Raw genomic sequence first — 14,255 nt, 5'->3', positions numbered from 1 at the left:
CTCAGTATTGGGGTGGTCTCTCCCGTCCCCTCAGTATTGCGGTGGTCTCTCCGGTCCCCTCAGTATTGCGGTGGTCTCTCCGGTCCCCTCAGTATTGCGGTGGTCTCTCGTCTCCTCAGTATTGGGGTTTCTCTCCGTGTCTCACGCCGTGTCTCCCGCCGCCTGCAGTACCGGCAGTGTCCGCAGGTGTCGCCCGGTGCCGCCCGTCTCCGCCGGGAGGAGGCGGCTGCTCTCGGCCCCTCTGTTGCTCTCGCACCTCCCGGAGCTCACAACCTCCCGCACCTGCCGGGGAGACACATGGAGCCGGAGCCTGTGCGGACGTGAGGCGGGACCGCAGCCTGAGCGCGGGAGGATGGCGTCCAAGGAGAAGCTCTACGAACTGTGGCTCCTCTACTTCACCAAGGTGAGCGGCGAGTGTGGCCCCCGGGGGCCCCCGCGTGACAGGAGGAGGAGCAGCACGGGGGGGGTGCAGGCGAGGGGGCTCCTGTCACTGTCAGGTGGGGCAGGAAGTGTCCGCAGGTGACTGGCAGCCCCCAATAATACAGGTACAGCCCCCAATAATACAGGTGCCGCCCCAATAATCCATACAGGTACAGCCCCCAATAATCCAGACAGATACGGCCCCCAATAATCCAGACAGGTACGGCCCCCAATAGTACAGGTACAGCCCCTAATAATCCAGACAGGTAAGTCCCCCAATAATCCATACAGGTACGTCCCCCAATAATCCATACAGGTACGTCCCCCAATAATCCAGACAGGTACGGCCCCCAATAGTACAGATACGGCCCCCAATAATCCAGACAGGTACGGCCCCCAATAGTACAGGTACAGCCCCCAATAATCCAGACAGGTAAGTCCCCCAATAATCCATACAGGTACATCCCCCAATAATCCATACAGGTACAGCCCCCAATAATCCATACAGGTACGGCCCCCAATAATCCATACAGGTACGTCCCCCAATAATCCATACAGGTACGTCCCCCAATAATCCATACAGGTACGTCCCCCAATAATCCAGACAGGTGCGGCCCCCAATAATCCAGACAGGTGCGGCCCCCAATAATCCAGACAGGTACGTCCCCCAATAATCCAGACAGGTACGGCCCCCAATAGTACAGGTACAGCCCCTAATAATCCAGACAGGTACGGCCCCTAATAATATAGGTACGGCCCCCAATAATACAGGTACAACCCCCAATAATACAGTTACGGCCTCCAATAATCCAGGCAGGTATTGCCCCCGATAATCCAGACAGGTGCGGCCCCCAATAATCCAGACAGGTACAGCCCCCAATAATCAGACACGGAGTCCTCATGTGGCCGTCCTGCTTATCCTGGAGACCCCCTGCACGTCCCCTTTTTCAGGTATTCGGCAGACGGGGGTGGGGGGGTCACTTTTTTCATTGTCCATCACCTGTTGTTTGCTGTGACTGTGGTAAGAGCGGAGTTAACCCCTTCATGGCAGGAGAGAACAGGGGGACCCCAGCTCCTTGTCATTCCCTCCTGCTGGGTATATAGGGGTCCACGCGCTGTGGGTATATAGGGGTCCGCGCGCTGTGGGTATATAGGGGTCCACGCGCTGTGGGTATATAGGGGTCCGCGCGCTGTTGGTGTATAGGGGTCCGCGCGCTGTTGGTATACAGGGGTCCACGCGCTGTGGGTATATAGGGGTCCACGCGCTGTGGGTATATAGGGGTCCACGCGCTGTGGGTATATAGGGCTCTACGTGCTGTGGGTGTGTATACCCGTGTACAGGCGGAGTGTTCTGTAGTGTTACATGGTATACATAGGTGAAGCCCCTTTTGATGCAGCGGTCATGTGACTGATAATTGTGTGTGACATCGTTAATAAATATGATAATTACCCGAGCGTGAACCGTGCGCGGCTGTCAGTGTACACATCTGTGGCCCCGGCGGGTCTGTAGTCATCCCCTGTGTAGAGGAGAGCAGTGTGTATATTAGTCCTCTATATAATGATCACTACGTCCCTGCACTGTATATAATCCCTTCTATAGTGCTCATATATATCCCAGAAGTGTGTGTGTCATCTGTGGAATTGTCTCCTATATTCTGGCATTGTATCTAAGTCACATGTACAGTGATCACCCAAATCCTGGAGGTACAGATAGTGGATATGTATATAATGGTCACCTGTGTACCAGCAGTGTGTAGAATTGCCTGTCGCCTCCATCATCAGTATCTGGTGACCGCCCGTCGCCTCCATCATCAGTATCCGGTGACCACCCATCCCCTCCATCATCAGTATCTGGTGACCGCCCGTCACCTCCATCATCAGTATCCGGTGACCACCCATCCCCTCCATCATCAGTATCTGGTGACCACCCGTCGCCTCCATCATCAGTATCCGGTGACCACCCATCCCCTCCATCATCAGTATCTGGTGACCACCCATCCCCTCCATCATCAGTATCTGGTGACCGCCCGTCGCCTCCATCATCAGTATCCGGTGACCACCCATCCCCTCCATCATCAGTATCTGGTGACCGCCCGTCACCTCCATCATCAGTATCCGGTGACCACCCATCCCCTCCATCATCAGTATCTGGTGACTGCCCGTCTCCTCCATCATCAGTATCTGGTGTCTGCCCGTCACCTCCCATTATCAGTATCTGGTGTCTGCCCGTCACCTCCATCATCAGTATGGCTACGTTCACACTAGCGTTGTGCGCCGCTGCGTCGGCGACGCAACGCACGCAAAAACGCGGCAAAACGCACGCAAAAACGCTGCGTTTTGCGACGCATGCGTCGGTTTTTGCCGAAAATCGGACGCAAGAAAAATGCAACTTGTTGCGTTTTCTTGGTCCGACGCTTGCGGCAAAAAAGACGCATGTGTGGCACAACGCAACAAAAAAAAACGCATGCGTCCCCCATGTTAAGTATAGGGGGCGCATGACGCATGCGTCGCCGCTGCGTCGCCGACGCAAACCCGACGCACATTAGCTTAACGCTAATGTGAACGTAGCCTATCTGGTGATCACCCGTCACCTCCATCATCAGTATCTGGTGACCGCCCGTCGCCTCCATCATCAGTATCTGGTGACCACCCATCCCCTCCATCATCAGTATCTGGTGACCACCCGTCACTTCCATCATCAGTATCTGGTGACCACCCGTCACCTCCATCATCAGTATCTGGTGACCACCCGTCACCTCCATCATCAGTATCTGGGGACTGCCCGTCACCTCCATCATCAGTATCTGGTGATCACCCGTCATCTCCATCATCAGTATCTGGTGACCGCCCGTCACCTCCATTATCAGTATCTGGTGACCGCCCGTCACCTCCATCATCAGTATCTGGTGACCGCCCGTCACCTCCATCATCAGTATCCGGTGACCGCCCGTCACCTCCATCGTCAGTCACCAGATACTGATGACGGAGATGACGGTAAAGCAAAATTGTTGTCACCCTCCTTAATATTTGGTCACCCCCTGTGGAATAAATAACGGCAATCAGTCGCTTCCTGTAACCATCCACAAGCTTCTTACTCCTCTCCGCTGGAATGTCGGACGCCTCTTCTTCTCACAAGCTGCTCCGGTCTCTCCGTTCTGAGGTCGTCTTCTCCCAACAGCGATTGTAAGATCTCTCCACAGGGGATCAATGGGATTTAGATCCGGACTCATTGCTGCCACTTCAGACTCTCCAGAGCTTTGTTTCCATCCATTTCTAGGAGCTTCTTGAAGTTTGTTTGGGGTCATTGTTCTGCTGGAAGTCTTGTGACCTAGGATGAAAGCTTTCTGACCCCGGGCACTACATCGCAACTCAACATTTTTTTGGTAATCTTCACATTTTATGATGCCTTGTAGACAGTCAATGTTCAGAGTGCCTGAGTCAGCAAAACAACCCCAATACATCTGTGACCCTCCACCATATTTGACTGTAGGCGCTGTGCTCTTTTCTTTGTAGGCCTCATTACATTTTTGGTAAACAGTAAAATGATGTGTTTTACCAAAAAGCTCTATCTTGGTCTCGTCTGTCCACTAGACAATTTCCCAAAAGTGTTTTCGCTTACTCCATACATTTTGGCAAACTGCAGTCTAGCGTTTTTTTATGTCTCTGTGTCAGCAGTGGGGTCCTCCTGGGTCTCCTACAATAGTGCTTCATTTCGTTCACATGTGGACGGATAGTTCACACTGACACTGATGCACCCTGAGCTTGAATGTCTTTGGATCTTACTCAGGGCTGCTTATTCACCATCCGGACTATCCTGCAACCTTTCATCGTTGTCCATGTCCAGTGAGATTAGCTGCAGTGCCATGGTTTGTAAACTTCTTCATTGTCTTGTGCACTGTGGACAAAGGAACATCAAGATCTCTGGAGATGGACTTGAAACCTTGAAATTGTTAAAATTCACCAAGTTTTGTTCTCAAGTCCTCAGACAGTTCTCTTCTCCTCTTTCTGTTTTCCATGCTTATTGTCGCACACACAGAAACACAATGCAAAGATTGAGGCACCTTCTCCCCTTTTTATCCGGTTTCAGATGTGATTATCATGTTGCCCACCTGTTACTTGCCACAGGTGAGTGTGAACCAGCATCACATGCTTGAAGCTAGGTTGTTTTCTCACAATTTTGTTAAGGTGCCAGAAATGTTGTGCTGTCCATTTTGGGGGTTTAATGTGAAATTATGTCCAATTTACCTTTTTTCTCTGTTTTTTTTTTTATTGTTCCAATACACACCGAGGAAATAAACCTGTGTATAACAAAACATGTGGAATTGTAATAATTGTCTGGGTGAAATACTCCATTTTCTGTCCAACATTTTCCGCCATGACTGTGTTTATGTGTGTGTGTGTGTATATATATATATATATATATATATATATATATATATATATATATATATATATATATATATATATATATATACACACCTCCAGTCTGGATGAATCTCCCCCACTGTCTGTAGGCAGCCGTATGAAATTCTCATAGCAAAAAGCAAAAATACGCAGTGGCCTCTATATATATAATTCAGGCTCCAGATCTCACCACCCACTACTGCTGAATGTGAGGCCACTACTGCTGAATGTGAGGCCACCATCACTTTATAGACGACCACCTTTTCTATCTCGTACATATATGTGACTTTTCGTTATTTAGCCGATGATCAGTTATTCAGATTCTTCTCATGTCGCTGCATTGTTTCTGTTTTGGTCCTGATGGTGGAATAATCTTTGTCTTCCTGAACACTGCATATCACAACCTGTCCTCACGTTCCCTAGTAGTTCCGTGTGTTATTAGGATGATTCCCAAGTGAAAGGTCACCAGTGCGAACTGAGGAGACGCCATGAAGAAGATTTCCTAAGAAAACAGAAACCGCATCATCCAGCTCATCAATAGCGGTCTGTTGGCCAAGAAAATTGCCAAACTGCATCATGTGAGCGCCATGACAGCTGGAAGAATAAGAGATGAGGCCCGGCCATCCATTCAGAAGCCAAGAGGAGGACGTTCAGGTAAAATATCAGGGTCAGCAAGTCGGCTCATCCCAAGACCCATCAGTTCTGGAGCGACAAACACGGCAGTGGAGGCTCGTATGCTTCATAATAGTGAGACCACAGATGTCCATACAAGCACCATGCGACAGACATTACACAAGTCTGGTGGCGGCCCAAGAAAAGGTGAAGAAACTTCAATATTGTTATAAGAAGCGTTGGCTCGAGATTGCAGAAAAGTACGAGAAGTGGACGGTAGAAGAATGGAAACTGGTGATATGGAGCAATAAGATGAAAGTCAATAGACGGCTCTGATGGCTGCAAACAGGTCTGTAAGAAAGAAGTGGACAGGGGCTAACGGAGCGAGAAATTGAAGGAACTGTCAAGTCCAGTGGAGGAAGCCTGATGATATGGGGATGCTTCACAGCCGAAGCCGTTGGGTACTTGACCAGGATCAATGGTCTCAGTGCTGAGCTATATGTGAGTGTCCTACAAGACGAGTTACTTCATACACTCGAGTACTATGGGTATGAAAAGGACGACAGTGTTCCAGAAGGATAACGACACGAAGTATACGGCAAGATTGGGGAAGAAGTGGGTCAGTGACTATGAAGTAGAGGTGCTGGATTGTCCCCACAATCCCCAGACCTCATCTCAATCCAACACTTGTGGGTGGAGGAGAAGAAACTGCTGTATACAGACCCCAGTGAGGCGACCAGTGTGCACCAGCACGGGGGGCGCGGAGAAGAGGCCTGGGATCAGATGTCGGTGGAGACATGCCTGAATCTGATAGAGAGCAGAAGGATCCAGACAGTGGTGAAAGCCAAAGGGGATTTACAAAATACTGACAAAATAATGAAAATTTATATTTTTAGGAGCTGCAAGACGCATTTATGTATGAGATATACAAGATGATTGTCTATAAAATGATGGTGACCTCAAATTCAAAAGAAAAGTGGATGGTGTGAGATATGGAACATAAATGAATAAATAAATAAATTAAAAAAAAAAAAAAAAATATATATATATATATATATATACACACACACACACACACACACACGCACACACACACAGCTACACAGCTGCTTCTCACAAAATTAGAATATCATCAACAATTGAATTTATTTCAGTTCTTCAATACAAAAAGTGAAACTCATATTATATAGAGTCATTACACACAGAGTGATTGATGTTGATGATTATGGCTTACAGCCAATGAAAACCCAAAAGTCATTATCTCAGTAAATTAGAAAAATAAACAAAAAACACCTGTAAAGGCTCCTAAGTGTTTATAAAGGTCCCTAAGGGTATGTGCACACGTTGCGGATTCTGTGCGGATCTGCAGTGTTTTTTGCGGTGCAGAAACGCTGCAGATCCGCAATTGATTTACAGTACAATGTAAATCAATGAGAAAAAAAAAAGCTGTGCACACGTTGCGGAAAATCCGGTGCAGAAACGCTGCAGATTAAAAGTAGCATGTCACTTCTTTTTTGCGGATCTGCAGCGTTTTTGTACCCATTCCATTATAGAAATCCGCAGGGGTAAAAACGCAGTAAAACCGCAAAAAATCTGCAGCAAAACCGCACAAAAAACGCTGCGGATCCGCACAAAAAAACGCAACAAATCCGCAGCTGCGTTTCCTGCCCGGAGAGGCAAAATCCGCACCAGAAATTCCTAAGGCTAATCCGCAACATGTGCACATAGCCTTAATCTGTTTTAGTAGCTCCACAATCATGGAGAAGACTGCTGACCTGACATATGTCCAGAAGGCGTCACTGACACACTCCACAATGAGGGGAAGCCACAAAAGGTCATTGGTAAAGAAGCCGGCTATTCACACAGTGCTGTATCCAAGCAGATTAATGAAAAGTGGAGTGGAAGGAAAAAGTGTGGTAGAAAAAAGGTGCACAAGCAACCGGGATAACCGCAGCCTGGAATGACTAAGGAAAGGCCATTCAATAATGTGGGGGAGATTCACAAGGAGTGGACTGCTGCTGGAGTCATTGCTTCCCCACACACAGACGTCTCCAGGACATGGGCTACAAGTGTCACATTCCTTGTGTCAGCCACTCATGACCAATAGACAACGCCAGAAGCCTCTTACCTGGGCCAAGGAGAAAAACAACTGGACTGTGGTCAGTGGTCCAAGGTGTTGTGTTCAGATGGAAGTACCGTACATTTTGCATTTCATTTGGAAATCAAGGTCCCAGAGTCTGGAGGAAGAGTGGAGAGGCCACAATCCAAGCTTCTGGAGGTCTAGTGTGAAGTGTCCACAATCAGTGATGGTTTGGGGGCCATGTCATCTGCTGGTGTAGGTCCACTGTGTTCTATCAAGACTAAAGTCAGCGCAGCCGTCTACCAGGACATTGTAGAGCACTTCATGCTTCCCTCTGCCGACAAGCTTTTTGGAGATGGAAATGTCATTCTCCAGCAGGACTTGGCCCCTGTCCACACTGCCAAAAGTACCAATACCTGGTGTAAAAACAACAGTATCACTGGGCTTGATTGGCAGCAAACTCGCCTGACCTTAACCCCATAGAGAATCTATGGAGTATTGTCAAGAGGAAGATGAGACACCAGACCCAACAATGCAGACGAGCTGAAGGCTGCTATCAAAGCAACCTGGGCTTCCATAACCCCTCAGCAGTGCCACAGGCTGATCGCCTCCATGCCACGCCGCATTGATGCAGTAATTGATGCAAAAGGAGCCACAACCAAATATTGAGTGCATTTACTGAACATACATTTCAGTAGGGAACATTTCAGATTTTACAGTCGTTTTTCAATCTGGTGTTATAAAGTATTCTAATGTACTGAGATATTGACTTCTGGGTTTTCATTGGCTGTAAGCCATAATCATCAACATTAACAGAAATAAACACTTGAAATAGATCACTCTGTGTGTAATGACTCTATAGAATATAGGAGATTCACTTTTTGAATTGAAGAACTGAAATAAATTAACTTTTTGATGATATTCTAATTTTGTGAGAAGCGCCTGTACACACATTTGCATCCTGTTATTTTCTGTATATAGCGGTATTGGAATTCACAGATTAGTCGCAGTGTGACGCACAGTGTACTGTATTTGTACATGTATATAACAGTCGCACAAACTCTGGACAAGTATAGAAGTCACCTATAAAGCCGCCATATGTAATTGCCACCTATAGATACATGCTGGCTGTGCATGTAATAGTCACATATAAACCACTCATGTACAACCCTGATTGCAAAACAATTTGACCACTTGTTAAAAAACAGAATACAATGATCTGTAAATCTCTGATTATCATATCTTATTACAGAGAACAGATCAGAAGTTGAACGTTGGACATTTGTCCATTTTATTTGAGAAAATGAACTCCTGTAGACATTGTTGGCTGTGGCATCTCAGAATAGTTGTGCCGTGGCCGTGTCTTCCCCCATTGTGCCATGGCCGTGTCTCCCCCATTGTGCTGTGGCCGTGTCTCCCCCATTGTGCTGTGGCCGTGTCTCCCCCATTGTGCCGTGGTCGTGTCTTCAGTTCACCCATTGTGCCATGGTCGAGTCTCCCCCCATTGTGCCGTGGCCGTGTCTTCCACCATTGTGCCGGGCCCGTGTTTGCCCCTCTCTCATTGTGACTGGGCTGTGTATCCCCATTGTGCCAGGGCCGTGTACCCTCCCCTGCATTGTGCCGGGCCCATGTCTCCCCCTCATTGTTCCGTGGCGGCGCCTCCCCCTCATTGTTCCGTGGCGGCGCCTCCCCCTCATTGTTCCGTGGCGGCGCCTCCCCCTCATTGTTCCGTGGCGGCGCCTCCCCCTCATTGTTCCGTGGCGGCGCCTCCCCCTCATTGTTCCGTGGCGGTGCCTCCCCCTCATTGTTCCGTGGCGGTGCCTCCCCCTCATTGTTCCGTGGCGGTGCCTCCCCCTCATTGTTCCGTGGCGGTGCCTCCCCCTCATTGTTCCATGGTGGTGCCTCCCCCTCATTGTGCCCTGGCCGTGTCTCCCTCTCATTGTTACATGGCAGTGCCTCCCCCTCACTGTTCCGTGGCGGTGCCTCCCCTCATTGTTCCGTGGCGGTGCCTTCCCCTCATTGTTCCGTGGCCGTGTCTTCCCCTCATTGTTCCGTGGCCGTGTCTCCCCCCATTGTGCCGTGGTTGTGTCTTCCCCATTGTGCCGGGCCTGTGTTTGCCCCCCTCTCATTGTGCCGGGCCCGTGTACCCCTCCCCGCATTGTTCCGGGCCCGTGTCTCCCCCTCATTGTGCCATGGCCATATCTCCCCCATTGTGCCGTGGCCGTGTCTCCCCCTCATTGTGCCGTGGCCATGTCTCCCCCTCATTGTGCCATGGCCATGTCTCCCCCTCATTGTGCCGTGGCCGTGTCTCCCTCATTGTGCCGTGGCCGTGTCTCCCTCATTGTGCCGTGGCCGTGTCTCCCTCATTGTGCCGTGGCCGTGTCTCCCTCATTGTGCCGTGGCCGTGTCTCCCTCATTGTGCCGTGGCCGTGTCTCCCTCATTGTGCCGTGGCCGTGTCTCCCTCATTGTGCCGTGGCCGTGTCTCCCTCATTGTGCCGTGGCCGTGTCTCCCTCATTGTGCCGTGGCCGTGTCTCCCTCATTGTGCCGTGGCCGTGTCTCCCTCATTGTGCCGTGGCTGTGTCTTCCCCTCATTCTGCCGTGGCTGTGTCTCCCCCCCATTGTGCCGTGGCCGTGTCTCCCCCCCATTGTGCCGTGGCAGTGTCTCCCCCAGTGTGCTGATGACTGGGGTGATAGTGCTAGAAGGGTTTCCTTACTCTCTCTGCAGGTCAGACTCTTGCTTGTTGTGCTGCTGAATGCAAGCGATTGTCCCCAGTTATCAGCCATTACTCCACTGTGAGGACTGTGCCCCTGGGGTCAGGTCTCTCCTCTGTCCATTATATCTGAGCTGCCGTGGCCCCGGGGCCCATTGTTTTGGGTGCAGTCAGGCCTGATAAGATAAGGGTCCGGGCTTGTTGCTGCAGGTCGCTGTGTGACTCATGAGCTCGCCCTATTTCTGTAGATTCTTGGGACCAAGTATATCTCACACATGGCCACTGATCCGACTGCCTCCGACAAATAGGAGTGCCGGGCCTTTAATTGTTCTTCACATTTTTATAAACCGGATGTGAATAATGAGGCCACAGATAAAGCCGCCTATAATAAAAGATCCGCAACTTTAAGATATAAATTTAGTTTTTACTGTTTTCAAGACATCAGCTTGCTGTTGGTGAATAAGAGCATTCCTGGTCACATCCAGGGATTGAAAACTTACAGCTGAGGGATTGTTACAATTGTATCCAACCTGTATATAAATGGTCAGACTCCAGGCTGATACATTGTGGCAGACAGCACAGGAAAGAGGATTGTCCATACTGGATATAATTGTATCAAACCCTCAGCAATGAGACGTGTGAGCAGCCGTGCGTGCCTCTGGATCCTGGTGCGGGCGGCAGTGTGTGCCTCTGGATCCTGGTGCGGGCGGCAGTGTGTGCCTCTGGATCCCGGTGCGGGCGGCAGTGTGTGCCTCTGGATCCTGGTGCGGGCGGCAGTGTGTGCCTCTGGATCCCGGTGCGGGCGGCAGTGCGTGCCTCTGGATCCTGGTGCGGGCGGCAGTGCGTGCCTCTGGATCCTGGTGCGGGCGGCAGTGCGTGCCTCTGGATCCCGGTGCGGGCGGCAGTGCGTGCCTCTGGATCCTGGTGCGGGCGGCAGTGCGTGCCTCTGGATCCCGGTGCGGGCGGCAGTGCGTGCCTCTGGATCCCGGTGCGGGCGGCAGTGCGTGCCTCTGGATCCCGGTGCGGGCGGCAGTGCGTGCCTCTGGATCCTGGTGCGGGCGGCAGTGTGTGCCTCTGGATCCTGGTGCGGGCGGCAGTGCGTGCCTCTGGATCCTGGTGCGGGCGGCAGTGCGTGCCTCTGGATCCTGGTGCGGGCGGCAGTGCGTGCCTCTGGATCCCGGTGCGGGCGGCAGTGTGTGCCTCTGGATCCTGGTGCGGGCGGCAGTGCGTGCCTCTGGATCCCGGTGCGGGCGGCAGTGCGTGCCTCTGGATCCCGGTGCGGGCGGCAGTGCGTGCCTCTGGATCCTGGTGCGGGCGGCAGTGTGTGCCTCTGGATCCCGGTGCGGGCGGCAGTGCGTGCCTCTGGATCCCGGTGCGGGCGGCAGTTTTTGCCTCTGGATCCTGGTGCGGGCGGCAGTGTGTGCCTCTGGATCCCGGTGCGGGGGGCAGTTTTTGCCTCTGGATCCCGGTGCGGGCGGCAGTGTGTGCCTCTGGATCCCGGTGCGGGCGGCAGTGTGTGCCTCTGGATCCCGGTGCGGGCGGCAGTGTGTGCCTCTGGATCCCGGTGCGGGCGGCAGTGTGTGCCTCTGGATCCCGGTGCGGGCGGCAGTGTGTGCCTCTGTATCCCAGTGCAGGCGGCAGTGCTGCGTGCCTCTGGATCCAGGTGCGGGCGGCAGTGCGTGCCTCTGGATCCCGGTGCGGGCGGCAGTGCTGCGTGCCTCTTGATCCTGGTGCGGGCAGCAGTGCTGCGTTCCTCTGGATCCCGGTGCGGGTGGCAGTGTGCGCCTCTGGATCCCAGTGCGGGCATCAGTGTGTGCCTCTGGATCCCAGTGCGGGCGGCAGGTCTTGTGGGGTGTTCCCGGTATACGGCAGGTCTTGTGGGGTGTTACCGGTATACGGCAGGTCTTGTGGGGTGTTCCCGGTATACGGCAGGTCTTGTGGGGTGTTCCCGGTATACGGCAGGTCTTGTGGGGTGTTCCCGGTATACGGCAGGTCTTGTGGGGTGTTCCCGGTATACGGCAGGTCTTGTTGGGTGTTCCCTATAATACGGCAGATCTTGTGAGGTGTTCCCGGTATACGGCAGGTCTTGTGGGGTGTTCCCTATAATACGGCAGATCTTGTGAGGTGTTCCCGGTATACGGCAGGTCTTGTGGGGTGTTCCCAGTATACGGCGGGTCTTGTGGGGTGTTCCCTGTATACGGCAGGTCTTGTGGGGTGTTCCCGGTATACGGCAGGTCTTGTTGGGTGTTCCCTATAATACGGCAGATCTTGTGAGGTGTTCCCGGTATACGGCAGGTCTTGTGGGGTGTTCCCTATAATACGGCAGATCTTGTGAGGTGTTCCCGGTATACGGCAGGTCTTGTGGGGTGTTCCCTGTATACAGCAGGTCTTGTGGGGTGTTCCCGGTATACGGCAGGTCTTGTTGGGTGTTCCCGGTATACGGCAGGTCTTGTGGGGTGTTCCCGGTATACGGCAGGTCTTGTGGGGTGTTCCCGGTATACGGCAGGTCTTGTGGGGTGTTCCCTATAATACGGCAGGTCTTGTGAGGTGTTCCCGATATACGGCAGGTCTTGTGAGGTGTTCCCGGTATACGGCAGGTCATGTGGGGTGTTCCCGGTGTACGGCAGGTCATGTGGGGTGTTCCCGGTGTACGGCAGGTCTTGTGGGGTGTTCCCGGTGTACGGCAGGTCTTGTGGGGTGTTCCCGGTATACGGCAGGTCTTGTGGGGTGTTCCCGGTATACGGCAGGTCTTGTGGGGTGTTCCCGGTATACGGCAGGTCTTGTGGGGTGTTCCCGGTACACGGCAGGTCTTGTGGGGTGTTCCCGGTATACGACAGGTCTTGTGGGGTGTTCACGGTATACGGCAGGTCTTGTGGGGTGTTCCCTGAATACGGCAGGTCTTGTGGGGTGTTCCACAGTCAGGTCGGGGGGCGTTATACATGATGCTGATGGGAGGGGGCGCTGCGTTCCTGGATGGGGGCGGTTGTGTGTAACTCTGCTCCTTCTCTCCTGTCTGTGGCCGCCGGTCGGATATCGTCCACGTGCCTTTGGTTATGTTGGGGATCTGCTCTGCTCCCGGCATTGGATGCCCGGGAGGTTTGTCGCTGGGCCTCCGCCTCTCCACGTGTAATTGACACAGGTGGAATGTTGAGTCTGGCGCCTCGGGCCCTCCGGGAGCAGACCTGCCGCGTCCTGTCGCTTCATGCCTGGAATGACGATGGAGCCGATGCCCCCGACCCCCCAAAAATCTGCGGGAGAGCGACTGGAAACCGATAAAGCCGGAGCAACAGCCGCTCCAGGCTGAGATACACGAGGCTGAGATACAATGCTCAGCCGACGGCATCCCCTGTAGGACTATATACAGTATCACACATGATGGAATTAGATACACATTCAGTATCACACAGGAGAGGATTGGATACATAGCTCATCAGACAGTATCACACATTATAGCATTAGATACACCACTGAACAGGCAGTATCACATATGATAAGGTTAGATACACATCTCAGCATCACACAGTATAGGGTTAAGTACACCTCAGAGCAAGCAGTATCACACATGACAGACTTATATACAGCTCAGCAGATGGTATCACAAAGGATAGAATTAGATAAACCATTCAGCAGGCAGTATCACACATGATAGGATTAGGTACACTGCTGAGCAGGCAGTAGCACATGGTAGAATTGGATACACGGCTCAGCAGACAGTATCACACATGATGGGATTAGATACACAGCTGAGCAGGCAGTATCGCACATGATAGGATTAGATACACCGCTGAGAAGGCATTAACACACATGGTAGGATTGGATACACCGCTGAGCAGGCAGTATCACACATGGTAGGATTAGATACACCGCTGAGCAGGCAGTATCGCACATGATAGGATTAGATACACTGCTGAGAAGGCATTAACACACATGGTAGGATTGGATACACCGCTGAGCAGGCAGTATCACACATCTTAGGATTAGATACACCGCTGAGCAGGCAGTATCACACATCTTAGGATTAGATAC

At 52.0% G+C, this 14,255-nt stretch overlaps 1 protein-coding gene across 3 annotated transcripts in view; it reads left to right on the top strand.

Annotated features, from left to right (window-relative positions):
* The first annotated feature begins 224 nt into the window (after positions 1-224).
* NBEAL2 (neurobeachin like 2) overlaps positions 225-14,255 on the top strand; it is a 149,219-nt gene continuing 135,188 nt past the window's right edge. For all 3 annotated transcript variants that reach the window (XM_077267882.1, XM_077267881.1, XM_077267880.1), the window contains exon 1: positions 225-403. In XM_077267882.1, the coding sequence (XP_077123997.1) occupies positions 353-403 (51 nt within the window). In that variant the 5' untranslated portion in view covers positions 225-352. The remainder of the gene's footprint in view (positions 404-14,255) is intronic.

This window comes from Ranitomeya variabilis, chromosome 6, assembly GCF_051348905.1.
Source record: "Ranitomeya variabilis isolate aRanVar5 chromosome 6, aRanVar5.hap1, whole genome shotgun sequence".
Classification (NCBI taxonomy): Eukaryota; Metazoa; Chordata; class Amphibia; order Anura; family Dendrobatidae; genus Ranitomeya; species Ranitomeya variabilis.
This window is presented reverse-complemented; position numbering and strand designations above follow the sequence as displayed.